A 12790-nucleotide genomic window follows, 5' to 3' on the forward strand; every position below is an offset into this window, starting at 1 on the left:
TGTATATGTATGGGTATTTTGCCTGCGTGTATGCCTGTACCATGTGTGCACCTGTGGAGGCCAGAAGAGGTTGTTGGATTTCATGGAATTGAAGTAATAGATGCTTGTGAGCTACCCTGTGGGTAATGGGACTTGAACTAGGATCCGCTAGAACATCCAATGCTCAGTTATCTCTCCTCAGAAATAATTTAGTCCCCATCTCCTGCTCCCAGCCCATTTATTGGTCCATAAGAGTCTGTTAAGTTGGGACTCAGAGTCTGAGACCTTTCCTCCACTTTCTGAGCTTTCTTGCCTTCAGACTAGATTGGGCTGACTGTAGTTTCAACTATTTCTTGAATTCCCCCTTGTCCACACCTCCCATCATGCTCTATTTCAGGCCATGCTTACCCTACAGATGCTGAGGCAATGGCTTCCCATGTTGTCTTTCTTGTCTCCAGTCCAGTCTGTTCCATAGCAGACTTTATGTCACGTCTAGTCCTTGCCAGAAACATGGCTCCTCACTGTCCAGTCCCAGCCATGTTATACTTGTCCTGTCATGCCGCCATCTCCTTGGGCTTGTATGTAGATACAGTGTGTGCCTTTGGCCTATGAGCTTTGAGCCAGTTCTGACAGAAAGAGTTCCTTTCCTATATCTGGAAAGCTCATTCTGAAGTTCGAATGTCAATTGCCAGAGCTATCTGTGCAGGTCCTTCCAGAAATAGTGCTGGGCTCAGGAACACATCAGTCACAGCTCCCAGTCCTTCCAGGATCTCTTTGCCCACGTCTCATGTTGACTGTTACCAGTTTTGCCTTCAAGACTTCTAGAACACAATTCTTTTCCCCCTTCATATGGTGCCTATCACATTCCAACAGGTGTCACTTTGCTTTCCTGAAGAACACATCCCCCCACCCCCTCCAACTGCAGTGATTACATCCAAGTATCCACTTGGAACTAGCACTGTTTTTATTTCCAGGCCCTCTGTCACCCTTGTTACTCACCTTGCAAGACTTTCTGGGCACTTAGTCTTGCTGCCATGATTCGATACCATAGTTTCCAGAACTGTGCTGCACAGCTCGGTGAGCCTGCTCCTCCCAGATATTCCAGTTGCTGAGGCTTTCCTGTGGAGAGGCCCGGGCCGCCTCCCGGAAACACAGAAGGCAACATCTTTTTAACGGGTGGAAGCCAGGGTTACGGGTCATGATACTCATTGTAGTGATCAGCAGTGTTGGCCACACTTCATGTAACGGAATGTCACAGCCATTAACATTTGAAGAATATTTATTGGTATGGGAAAATGCTCACAATGTTAAGGAAAGCAGGGTACAAATCTGTAAACAGCATGATCCCAATCTTGTAGTAAAATAAATTATATATGCATAGAAAAAATATAGGAAAGAAATACACTAAACATTAACAGTGATGCTCTCAGGGGTGGAGGACTCTGGATCAATAGTTTTATTGTTTCCACATTTTCTAAACATCCTACAAGAAGCATGTATGACTCTGATAGACAAGGTGGGGAGGAAGAAAATTGATGTAGATTGATACCTAGTCCTGGGGGCAGCAAGACTCATGTGCCGGGGCATAGTTTAGTCACCTGCAAAGCTTCATTAGCCTGTGTCATAGATAGAGGAACGGTAGCATTTGCCCTGACGACCACTAAAAACCACTGGACATGTGAAAGGGTCACAGTCATCTGGAAACTGTTCCTCTAAGGAGTTCCAATGCCTTGCTTTAGGACATGCTTTCCCATCCACCCTTTGCTTCCAAGTCCAGTGTATGTGAACGGCTGTAAACTGCAGTGGTCAGTGGCTGACCCGTCACCCATGAGAGGAGAGCAGTGGCCCACACTGCTGCCCTCTGACCTAAGGGCATCCAGGTCTTCATCTAAAATCTGCTAACTGACCAAGCTTCTCCCTTTCACACAGGCACCTCCCTGATGGGAATGCCAGAGACTGCTGCTCCAATAGGTATTGCTTAAAATGGTCTGAGAAGGCCCACGTCCAGCAGCCCATGCTGCTTCCATCTCAAAGCTTCTGGCTAGCGGTCCTGCATGTGATAGGGAAGGTGCAGGAGTCAAGACCACAGCTGGACCCTGACTTGCTGAGGGTCTGGGAAGCTAAGAAGCTCTCTGGAAAGTCTCTGCCTGGAGATGGGGTGAAGTTACAGAGAAGACACGAAGCTTGACGCTCAGTGCACTCTGTGTGCAAAGTAAAGAATTAGTCCTTAAAAAAAAAAAAAATTACATGCCTAGATGCAAGAAGAGATGCATGGTGAAAGTGACTCGTTGAAAGCCTCAGGGCACAGCTACAGCACTGTGCAAGCATTTGCCCAGAGACAGCAAGGTGGCATTTCACCAGGCACATCATACTTCCATAGGCTGACACTCATGGAAAAGCTATCTGACCAGAGATTATAAAAATACTTTCAAAATGAATTTGTAGAATGAAATAACAAAATAACTAAGTTCCTCTTTCCTCTGAAATTTTTTCACTTAAGCTAAAATTATGAATTGCAGAATAAAATGAAAATTTTATTGGTCGTGCCATTGGCTAAAACAGATCACCACAAGCTCTTCTCAATAGTTATGGATGAGAGTCCTTCAATGTACGTACACTCTCTAGTCTTACAAGTATTCTGGTTGATTCTTTTGGAGCAGCTCAGGACCACTCTTAGGAAAGCATGTCTCTGGCTACACCATCACACACACTATTTTCTGGGCCAACTTAAGTGCTCCTAGGTAAGTGGAGTCCTGGGTTTGCTCTGCCTTGGATGGCGTTTCTTATCTCTCACCTCGGTGTGCACAACGACCCCCATTTGAGTCTGGAGGAGTGGGTACTGAAGGCCTCCCACTCCCAGCTGGCATCTTTTGCTGCTTTCAGTGTGCCTACTTTAAATCCACTAACCTTCTTTTCTGCCTTTGTGGGGTGGTAGTGGGGGTGGCTCAAAGTCCAAGCAATCAAACATGTTTGAAATGAACATAAATCTTAGTGATGGTGAGTACTTTTCAAGGGTTCCCTTCAGAGTAGATTTTAAGAGCTTCCTGGCATCTCTCTGGCAGCTCAAAGGCCAGGGACAATTGAGGATAAACGCATTCTCACCACTGCTATGCACACACTGTCCTGGAAAGAGGCTGTACAATGACAGGTGAGGGAGTGGGTGGAGAAAGACTTTAAAACATAAACCGTGCAATGGTCTTCTTAGCCCACGTATCCATAAAGAAACACACACAGATGGCTAAATTGAATCATCCCCAATGTTTTATTTAATTTAAAGTTTTAAAAGGCAGTGGTCAAGCACATAATCTATGTGTGCATATATCTATGTATGCGTATCTACACACACATACATATATGAAAGAAACCAACCCCTTTTCAACTTTAGCCACTGATCACCTTGGCCTGCTGTCTACATGATTGCACATCTACTTCATATGACCATTTCTAGGAGTAAAAATAAACAGCCTCAATCAGTTTAATAGTAACTATTTGTGTTTCTTTGTTTTTAAATAAATAAAGTTACCATTAAACTGATCACATATGGTAGAAAGGTAGAACACACACACAAATACACACAGAGACCCCTGTTTAAAACAAGTGACATACGAATGACCTTTATGTACAAATGGGTGCTGTTGGCTCCCTACCCCCAGCACAGGCCACAAAAGAACTCCCACTACTCGGGGAGCCCCATCCTCTCTGTTGCCTGGAGGATGAGTGTGTACTTGGCACCCTGAGTGATAGCTCAGAATGCACGCTGTGGACACAGCGGTACAGATGGTGGTCCAGCCCTACGGTACTAGTAGTGTTCAGGAACAAGGGATAAATAGGCACGTGTAGCTGCCTGAACTAAACCATCATTTCTAACTTCTCACAGGGAGAAAGGTAATCTCAAGTTTTAGCTAAGTGACATACAAACTTTAAGAGTGTAATAGGTTTGTAAGTCTGGGGCCGTGTGTGTGTGTGTGTGTGTGTGTGTGTGTGTGTGTGTGTGTGTGTGTGTGTGTGTGTGTATGTGTGTGTTTTTCCACATTTGTATAAAACTGAAATGAAGGGTGGGGCTAGGCTTACAGAGCAGCTGCCTGGCTTCCATTCAGTCAGTGCTGATCTAAGGAGTCACTTGCCTCAGCCCTTATTTACCAGCTCCTCGGGCTCTTATGTGCCTCTGGTTGCTGGAGAGACTTAGAAGGGGCGGCTTACATGAGTGGGTGGAAAGACACGGCTGAATCTTCGGCTAGGAATCCCGGCAAGGAGCCTGCCAGATTTGACCAGGGCTGCTTCGCCGAGTGAAGTCTCGTCCTCTGTCCTGATGCAATGGGATGGCTGCTTCTGCTTCTAGCCCTGCAACTCTGCCTAACTGCAGCTCTGTATGAATGCCTCAATGTCAGAAAACACAGGATTACCTCTTAAATATGCTGGATTCCCAATGAGTAAACCAGTTAATGTGTTTCTAGCCAAAGCGAGGGCATAAACGTTTTAGAGAAAAAGATTCCCCTGGAGCTACAGAGAAAAGATGCTGATAAAAGCCATATTGAGAGTGAAGCAGGTGACGATGTTTTCAGTCTGTGTCCGAGCTGGTCTCTTCGATGACAGAATACTGGCTGAGTGCTTCCTCCAAAGGCGTTATTGTCCCATCAGGTTTTAGTCCCATTGGTTTAAGCAACTCCTCTCTGGAAAAAGAGATAAAAGAAAGAGAAAAAAAAAGTATTCACCAGCATCACACACAGCCCCTCCCCCACCCAAATCCACAGCCTTTTAAAAAGAGAAGTCTTTAAAAACCAAAGTATTTTCTCTCAAGCTCTCTGTGTATTTGTAATAGAAAGATGAAAGGGGTGTGGAGAAAGAGGGACATGAAAGGCTTCATTCACACAAGCCAAACTTAAGCCAATTAAAGGAGGAGAAGTCAAGGCCCAAATGTGCTCAGGACAAGGAGCAGGTCTCTTCCGGTTTGAATAATTAACTTTATTTTCCTCCTGTGGATTTGTTTTGTCTTAGAGAAGCTGAAGCTCCAGGGTTTCACCTGCTCATCTCAGAATTAAACGCACATTTCATTTAGCGGAAGCAGTTGGTCAGGTTTGGGTCGCTGCCATCATCTCCAACTCACAAACACTTGTTGGTTCACTTCAAACCCGTCGGATTCCTCCAAGTTCTCCTTCCCTCGCTCTCTCCTTCTTTGTTTAAAACACCATTGCTTTTGTTTGTGGCAGTTTAATTATGGGATTGACAGCCATTTTAATCTCTTCAAAGCGCCCCAACTGTCTCTCTTCACCTAATCCAATTGTATCCACTCCACAAGTTACAGCCTCATCTAAGATGATTAATTATTGATTAAGCCAATCAAAAAGCACCAGGAAAGACTTATTTAATCTCTTCATAGGCCTTGCTTATTACATGGAGATTGTGACGAATGTTAACTATTGAGTTGCTAGCACCAATCCTTCCACTCCCAACAGGCTTGCAGTGCACTTAAGAGGACCAGAAAGGTTTAGGAGCCGCTTAACACTCATTTCTCATGGAAATGGGCATCAGTGCCCAAAAACATGACGGTAGCAGCTGTAATGCTAGTGGGCTGTTGGGTGAGGGGAACATGGCACTTACTTCCCTCTGCTTCTTGTTACTGTTTTTTCAGGCAACACAAAGAAGGCTTCCCTCCTGGGAAAGGGCAGCCATACCACTGTGCTAGCACAGCAAAACCTGGGGAGGTGAGTTCAGCTCAGTGGTGGGGTTAAAGCAACAGGAGCCTAAGCAAGTAGCTCTGGCTAGCACTAGAGGGTAACTTCTGAGGTCAGAGTCTGTTTGGGAAATGTGGATGGCTGACTGGCTAAACTGAGGCGCCTGCATGTTATACGTGGGCAACAGGATCAGAGAGTCATACAGCTTTGAGTTGGAAGGCGCCTCAGAGATCATTTAGTCCAACTCCCCTCTTTAAAAGGAGGCAGAATGACTTACCCAAGGCCACTCAGTGGTGGACCTGGGCCTGGGACAAGTCTAAAATCCCAGTCCAGTGCTGTCTGCGGTAAGTCCCAACTCAGCTGACTGCTCTGAGTGCATGGAAGGCAGCTGAGTTCACTGCTCAGCAACTACGTGAAAGGAGCTGCCACTTGCTGTGCAGAAGAGGAAGGACAGGGTGCAGCTGCTGCCCTAGATGAATGGCTGAAACCAAGGGACTCAAGAAAACTTGGGCCACAAATGGGGAAAAGGTCCTGAGAGAAATGCAAATAGAACCCTGTGGCTCTTGAGAGGAAGCATGGCCACATTACCTGGGGGAGGCAGAGAAGGCATCACACATGGGGCGGGGGGGGGCGCCTGTGCCAGGCAAAGGAGACTGAACCAGGTCCCATCGTCTTGTGTGACTGTGTCGGCTCACCTTTTCTGCTGTGTTCTTGTGAGGCTGGACAAGGGACCCGTGTTTAGGGAGTAGAGGTTCAAGGAAGAGTGAGGGGCAAGAGGTAAAGGGTAACTTGAAAGGAAGGAGCTTAGCATCTACCCTAATGTCTATTGGTTCACACTCTCTGTGAGTGGTGTGCTAGACATACTGGAGCAGTGGCAGACAGGTAAGGCATTAGGAGGCCACTGTAATGGTATATGGAAAAGGAAAGAAAGATGAACTATGGCTGAGGCTGGGGGAAAGGCAGGTATGGAAGGAGCTGGTGAAGGTGAGTGGGAGAGTGTTCCTACGGCTCCAGGGTGGACACTAAGGACTACCCACAGAGCCAGAACACAGGAAACTGCACTATTTTCCAGGACACAAAGACCTTCAGCTGCCTTTGTGGCAAGGAAATATAGAAATGCCAGTGGAGAGCCATCAGCAATTCTCTAGCCCAGCCACAATTTAAAGTTCATATTTTCTAGTTCTGCCTGTGATGTGAAACTCTGTGATACTGAATATGATAACTGATACAAAGGAAGGGGATAACTTGCTGGAAACAGCACATTGAAGGATAAGAAAATTCTAGGTCTAACAATTAAAAATGGTGGTATACATCTGTAAAAACAAGAGCCTGGCTCAAAAGGTCAAAAACCCAAACCCAAACCCAAACCCAAGCCCAAACCATACCCAAGCCAACCAAACTGAAACACAGAAGGTAACACACCCAATGGCCTGGTTTAAAGGTGTTCGTAACTGCAGGCTGTAAGGTATGGAAGGGCTGGATGGTGAAGAAAAGCACAGGAGAGGCAAGGGCTAGCAAAGACAGTGATGGACTGCCCAGCAAACACGCCATCCCTGCCAGCACTGCCACAATTATACTTCCACAATAACAGTAACAGTCAGCACTGCGGCTAGCAACCAGTGTGAACTACTCAGCTACCTTCTTTCTAGGCAATCCCAAGAAGAGTACTTCCAATCAAGTTTGTTATCTTTATTACTACCCTTTAGTCCAACTTTATAATTGGGAACAATTAAGACTTACACAGTTTTATGATCATTTACAAGAGTTAATTTATAGAACAAAGGTCACCCATCTTTAAATTCTCATATATGAACTATTCTCAAGCATTTTGATTGATACCCTGTATCACCCCTCCATTAAAATGGAAGCTCCTCAGGAGGCATGGATTATTTTCTTTCTCATATGGCTCCATGCAATGCTTGTGTATACTGACATTTCTAGGAAGGGCATCAGTGAAACTTGGCCACAGAGTCATGCATTCATGCAATATGTGATGCTGTGTGAAGAGCAAACAGATTGTAAGTTAGGAAGTCTAAAGTCCAGATTCTTCCACTTACCAGCTGTGTGATCTTGGGTATGTTTCTGAGTCTTACTTTCCCCATCTGTGAAATGGGGATAATAATACTAGTTCTGCCTACTTCCCAGTGATGACATAAGAAGTCCCAGCCCAGCAGTGGCAGCAACAACAGCAACAGTACAGATCTAAGGACTCTGTAACTGTAGAGGACTCAAGGGTTTACTGTCGGGGAGTGAAAGGCACAGAGAGGTTTAGAAGCCAGACCTGGGTTCTAATGCTAGAACTACAGCGCATTAACTGGAAGACCTTGAAAACTCTAAATTCTGATTTTTATTTTCTGTAAAACTGGATCAGGAACACTCACCTCATTAAACGGTCATGAAAGCACAGACTCCAGACTACATATAGTGTGTGAAGTGGCTGGGAACCCACAAGCTGTACTCTTGTTCCATATGTGTTTACAGAAAGCTTCCCCCTCCTGATAGAATGGGGGGGGGAGGTAATGGTCCCTGTCCTCAAGAAGCTTCAGTCAGTTTGGAACACACACACACACACACACACACACACACACACACACACACACACTCCAATATTGAAAGAATTATAGAACATCAGATCAACAAGCTTAAGACGATCGACACGACAAACAGTGCCCTGCCCTTCCTGAGCCTTCCAGTCCACCTGTACGTGCTGCTTGTCCTGTGGGGGGCAGGAACAGATCATGTGCTAGCTTGTGACTGCTTTACCCACCAACCCTGGGTTGCTTCTCATACTCTCCAACTAATTTTCTGTTCTTCTCTATCCTACACTAGCACCTTACAAACAACAACCAAGACTCTGGTTGACTCACTACTGGAGACTCACTACTGACAGCTTAGTGCACGCTCTGGTTATCTGTCAGTTTCATTGTCAGCTGTTTGTGTCCATACCAGTAAGGTATGGATAGAGAGTTGGAACCTATTTATCAACATCACAGCAATGTTCTGTCACCATTGTATGGTGATGCACAAGTGGCAGGGACACAGGAAGAAAAGACATTACTACAGGCTCCTTGCAGGAAGCAGACTCGGGGACACACTGTAATTAATGGCAGTGAAAAGACACAGTGTCATAGGGGGAGAGGCATCCCAGAGGCAGAATTAGTCAGGCACAGGCACAAAAGCAGGAGTTAGTTATGTGCAGGACTGGCAAGCAGGTTGGCTCAGCTGAGGAAAAGGAAAAAGAAAGCTCAAAAGTGCTACGAGGCATGGAGGGCTAGAAACCTGGGCGCTAAGGCTGACGAGCTGCACTGAATCCCAGGGTACCATTGTCTCTCATTTCAAGAGCCATCTTCCATATTTAAGAGTATTCATTAAAAAGAAGCACCACTACAAACTTTGATAGCTATAAACGATACTGCTCTGACATACTAAGGAAAGTGTGTTCTATGCTTTACTTAGTCAGTTTTAGTGTCCTCTGTGTTCTAGCATGGTGCCTTAGAGAGCAGAGCCTCAGTCAAGCATGTGAACTACAGTTAGCTGGCCTTCTATAGATGTCATGTATCTGGAGGCTCCTCGTGACTGAGCCATGAGCAAGACTGGCTACACCTGCGAGCAGATTTGTTTTCATCAAGATACATAGATTCAGGATAGAAAGGATTACTAATCTTCAGGAAAGCCTGCTATAGAATCAAGAAAGGATTATCAATCCACAGGAGACCATGTTACAGAATAAGGAAATTACTAATTCACAGGAAATCCTGAGGAATGCTTTCCAAGGATTTATTGCTCTCTGCTAGATTGTGCTCATCTTGAGGGCAGAGATCCATGTCTTCTCAGGCTGTGATTTTCATCTAAGATAGAGCACACAGTAGGTGCTTGGTAAATGTTTGCCAAAAGAACAGAGTACATGGCTGTGGCTTAAATGGAGAATGGCAGCAGAGGACTGTGTGTCAAGAAGCACTCTCTAGGCTGTAACAGCTTTCACGATGAGTTAGCATCATCAGATGATGCTGACGGCCGAGCAGAAGTCAACCACCATTTGGTACAGACTCAGCTTCTTGTGCCTGAGACATTAGGAGTTCTAGATTCTAGCTTTGAATCTTCTACTAGTCTGTTACAAGTCCTTGGGCAAGTCGTTTGCTTCTGAGCTACAAAATGAGGGGTTGGACAAGATGACCCCCAATATACTATACTAATTTTAAGAATAAGTATCAGGCTAATAAATAATTTTGAATCACTTAAAAAGCTACTGGGGTTTTAAAGACACTCAAAATCACTATCCTAATCCTTTCTTCCTAATCAAGATATTCTAACCCTAACGATCAACACAGCACCTGCCTATCAATGACATATATATGCAGCACAACTACAAACCCTTTCTGCAATCTGTCAGCAGGGGATGAAATGATTACTAAAGCAATGGCAAGTACCACACACAGGATCCAGATGGCATCATGGCCTCTGCTGAGCCTTTTTATGAAGAGTTACCACTGGCCCTAAATTTATGACGGTTCCCTCTAAAAACTGATGGCCGGGTGTCCAATAAACATCTTGGTTGAAATGTGTTATCAGGATTAAGATATGCACATAGCAACAACTGCTTCATACTTACCTTCAATGCTATATACAGGCCTTAACACAGTTAAGACTGCCCCCGTTATCACCAAAAAGTACAGTGATGTCTACTGGATAAAGAGCCCATTCTAGGCACTGTGACAGTATCATGGCGGGCTTCTCATCTGATCAGGCATCTGGCCAGGGAAGAGATAAGCCTCCAAGAATGTTCAACTGGAACGAAACATCATTTAGAAATTTGATCTTACTAAACGATAAGGAATCATAGTCTATAAGGGTGTGGCCAGGCAAGAGGACACAGATAAAGCACGTCCAAGAAAAGAAACCTTATTTTGCCCCAGCCTAACCCTTGGGACTGCCAATGGAAACCAAAATAATAATAATAGTATAATAATTAATAATAATAAAAAGAAAAACAAAAGGTTCTTAAATCTAAGGGTGGGAACTTAATGGAATTTAAACATACTTAAAATTTTCTGTTCTTTATAATATTTTTTCCCAGATATATTTTAACATCTTCCTGTTGGTGTGATACTCTGTGATAGCTCCTTAGAACTGTAGAGATGGTCACACTGTTTTAGGGCTTCAAGTTCCTATGTGACTCCCCCAGCAGTGATGGTCAGTATCAGGGCTCAGACAGTAACACACCCAACTGCTCAATACGGAGTAGGTCAGATGTGTCAGATGTGTCACACCTGACTTGACCTGGAAGCCAGAGAATATTCTTGCCCACAGCACATGTGTGTGCAGGATAAACAAAGCATTCAATTCAAGTGCACTTGTGAAAGCAGGGCACAGTCACGCAGTTGGTAACAACACATCCTTGTTTCCCACTTGCACATCTCCCAAGAGTCCCTTCGAATTTACCTATACGAGTTTCAGCTTCCCGCTTGCCACTTAGCTTGATAACGACTCAAAAATCATTCCCTTGTTTTCAAGGGCTCTTCTTTCTTGTGTGCTCTGTGTACTACAGGGCAGTATTGACACATGGAATTAATGACAGGGTCTGTAATGAAACAACAATCATGCAAACACCAGTCTGCTCTTTTGATAAAACAGCATGTTAGAGACCTATTCACCTCCCTCTAACTGAGCACTACAAAACAGCTCCCATCCTTTTGTGTAACATGTTTTGTTCTATGATTAGGAAAGAAGAAAAAGGGGGAAACCTATGAAGCACTGCTTCCTTTAATCACCTGATTAATTCTTGTTTTAATGAGGGTGCTGCTATTTAGTCATGTTCTGCTACATTCTTGTTTTGTTGACTTCTGTTCAATGTATAACAAAGCCAGAGACAGGATAATTGGGAGCCATTACTTTGGCACTAGGATTCCTGTTCTTAATGTGAGGTTGGCCTGGAAAAAGAGCCCTGACATGTTAAATTAGCCATTTCATATTTAATTCCTTTTCATCTTTGGAAGGTGGGATGAGACATTAGTATATAAATGAAGTATTTTATGAACATAAAATGCCTATGGGGATGGATCCCCTGATAGCCCAGAGGGTGTGGCTCTGCAATGAGAAGTCACAAGACTCTAAAGTACACTGGGTTCTTTCTCACTGCTGGTAATAACCCCTCTTAGTTTAGGAGTCACATAACTACGATGGATGCTAGGAGTGTGGTGGGACACTGCTTCTTCACCATTCATCTAATGGCTTCCTAGTATGACTGGTTAAACTGATCGTTCACAGGGCATCTACTGAGGAGAAATAATGCAAATGGTGGCTTTCCCACAGCAAATAAAAGGTCTTCCAACTGCATCTTAATAAATAATTCTGAGACCTTCCACTCAGCCCTCACCATTTCATACCAGGACTGGGCACCATGGGGAAAGTAAAGTGTGCTGTGTAAATACATCAATCCCAAGATAAAAGGATGTGGGTACTGCTCATACTACCATGACCTTCAACTTTGTAATGGGATTGGGGATGGTCTAAAACTTCCCCCAGGGAAGCCATTTTAAAGTTAATGTTAATTTAGCAGTGTGATGACATGTAAGAATCTGTTAGGTTATCACATTAATTCTTTGAAAAACAATGACAAAACCCAGCTATAACGAAGGATGGTAGAACTTTTACTGTCTCCTCATTGAGCAGTTAGTTAACTATGAGCTGATTCTTGGTATGGGGTAGGAAATGGAGTGTGGGATGTATCTTTGCACTCTGATCTGCAATCTGTCAAGGTAAATGCGCTCACTGTTGGGCTTTGGTGCTCTGTACTTATTTAAAACTTATGTCTCATTTAAAAATAATCAGACTGACAAACTGCTCAGAGTTGTTGGCAATTTTTCAAAATAGTATGTTCCAAAGGGTGCCATTTTAATGCCAGCTCTTAAGTCAGACACTTAAGCTCTGATGGCTCGATCCTTAATAACATACCTCCCCATCCTATTTTACCTCACAAGATTGTCTTCATGATCAATAGGGTACACATATGGAAGCATTTTTTACAGTCTGAAGCACTCGGTTAGCTTTTTATTATGCTCATTCCTGTTAGAAAATAGCATGCAAAGCTTCTAAAATTCTGCTATGGTCTCATGTTAGATAGCACAGTTAAGGACACGTTA

At 44.2% G+C, this 12790-nt stretch overlaps 1 protein-coding gene across 6 annotated transcripts in view; it reads right to left on the reverse strand.

Moving 5' to 3' along the window:
• Positions 1 to 3222: 3222 nt before the first annotated feature.
• The window catches only part of Ric8b (RIC8 guanine nucleotide exchange factor B), a 104616-nt gene continuing 95048 nt past the window's right edge, over positions 3223 to 12790 (reverse strand). For 3 of the 6 annotated variants that reach the window (XM_031350163.1, XM_031350159.1, XM_031350162.1), the window contains one exon: positions 3223 to 4649. In XM_031350163.1, coding sequence (XP_031206023.1) covers positions 4538 to 4649 — 112 coding nt within the window. In that variant the 3' untranslated portion in view covers positions 3223 to 4537. Of the gene's footprint in view, positions 4650 to 10260; positions 10437 to 11090; positions 11230 to 12790 lie in introns of all 6 variants that reach the window. The other 3 variants (XR_004112930.1, XR_004112931.1, XM_031350160.1) reach the window with 2 other exon arrangements.

This window comes from Mastomys coucha, unplaced genomic scaffold, assembly GCF_008632895.1.
Source record: "Mastomys coucha isolate ucsf_1 unplaced genomic scaffold, UCSF_Mcou_1 pScaffold4, whole genome shotgun sequence".
In the NCBI taxonomy this organism is placed as follows: domain Eukaryota; kingdom Metazoa; phylum Chordata; class Mammalia; order Rodentia; family Muridae; genus Mastomys; species Mastomys coucha.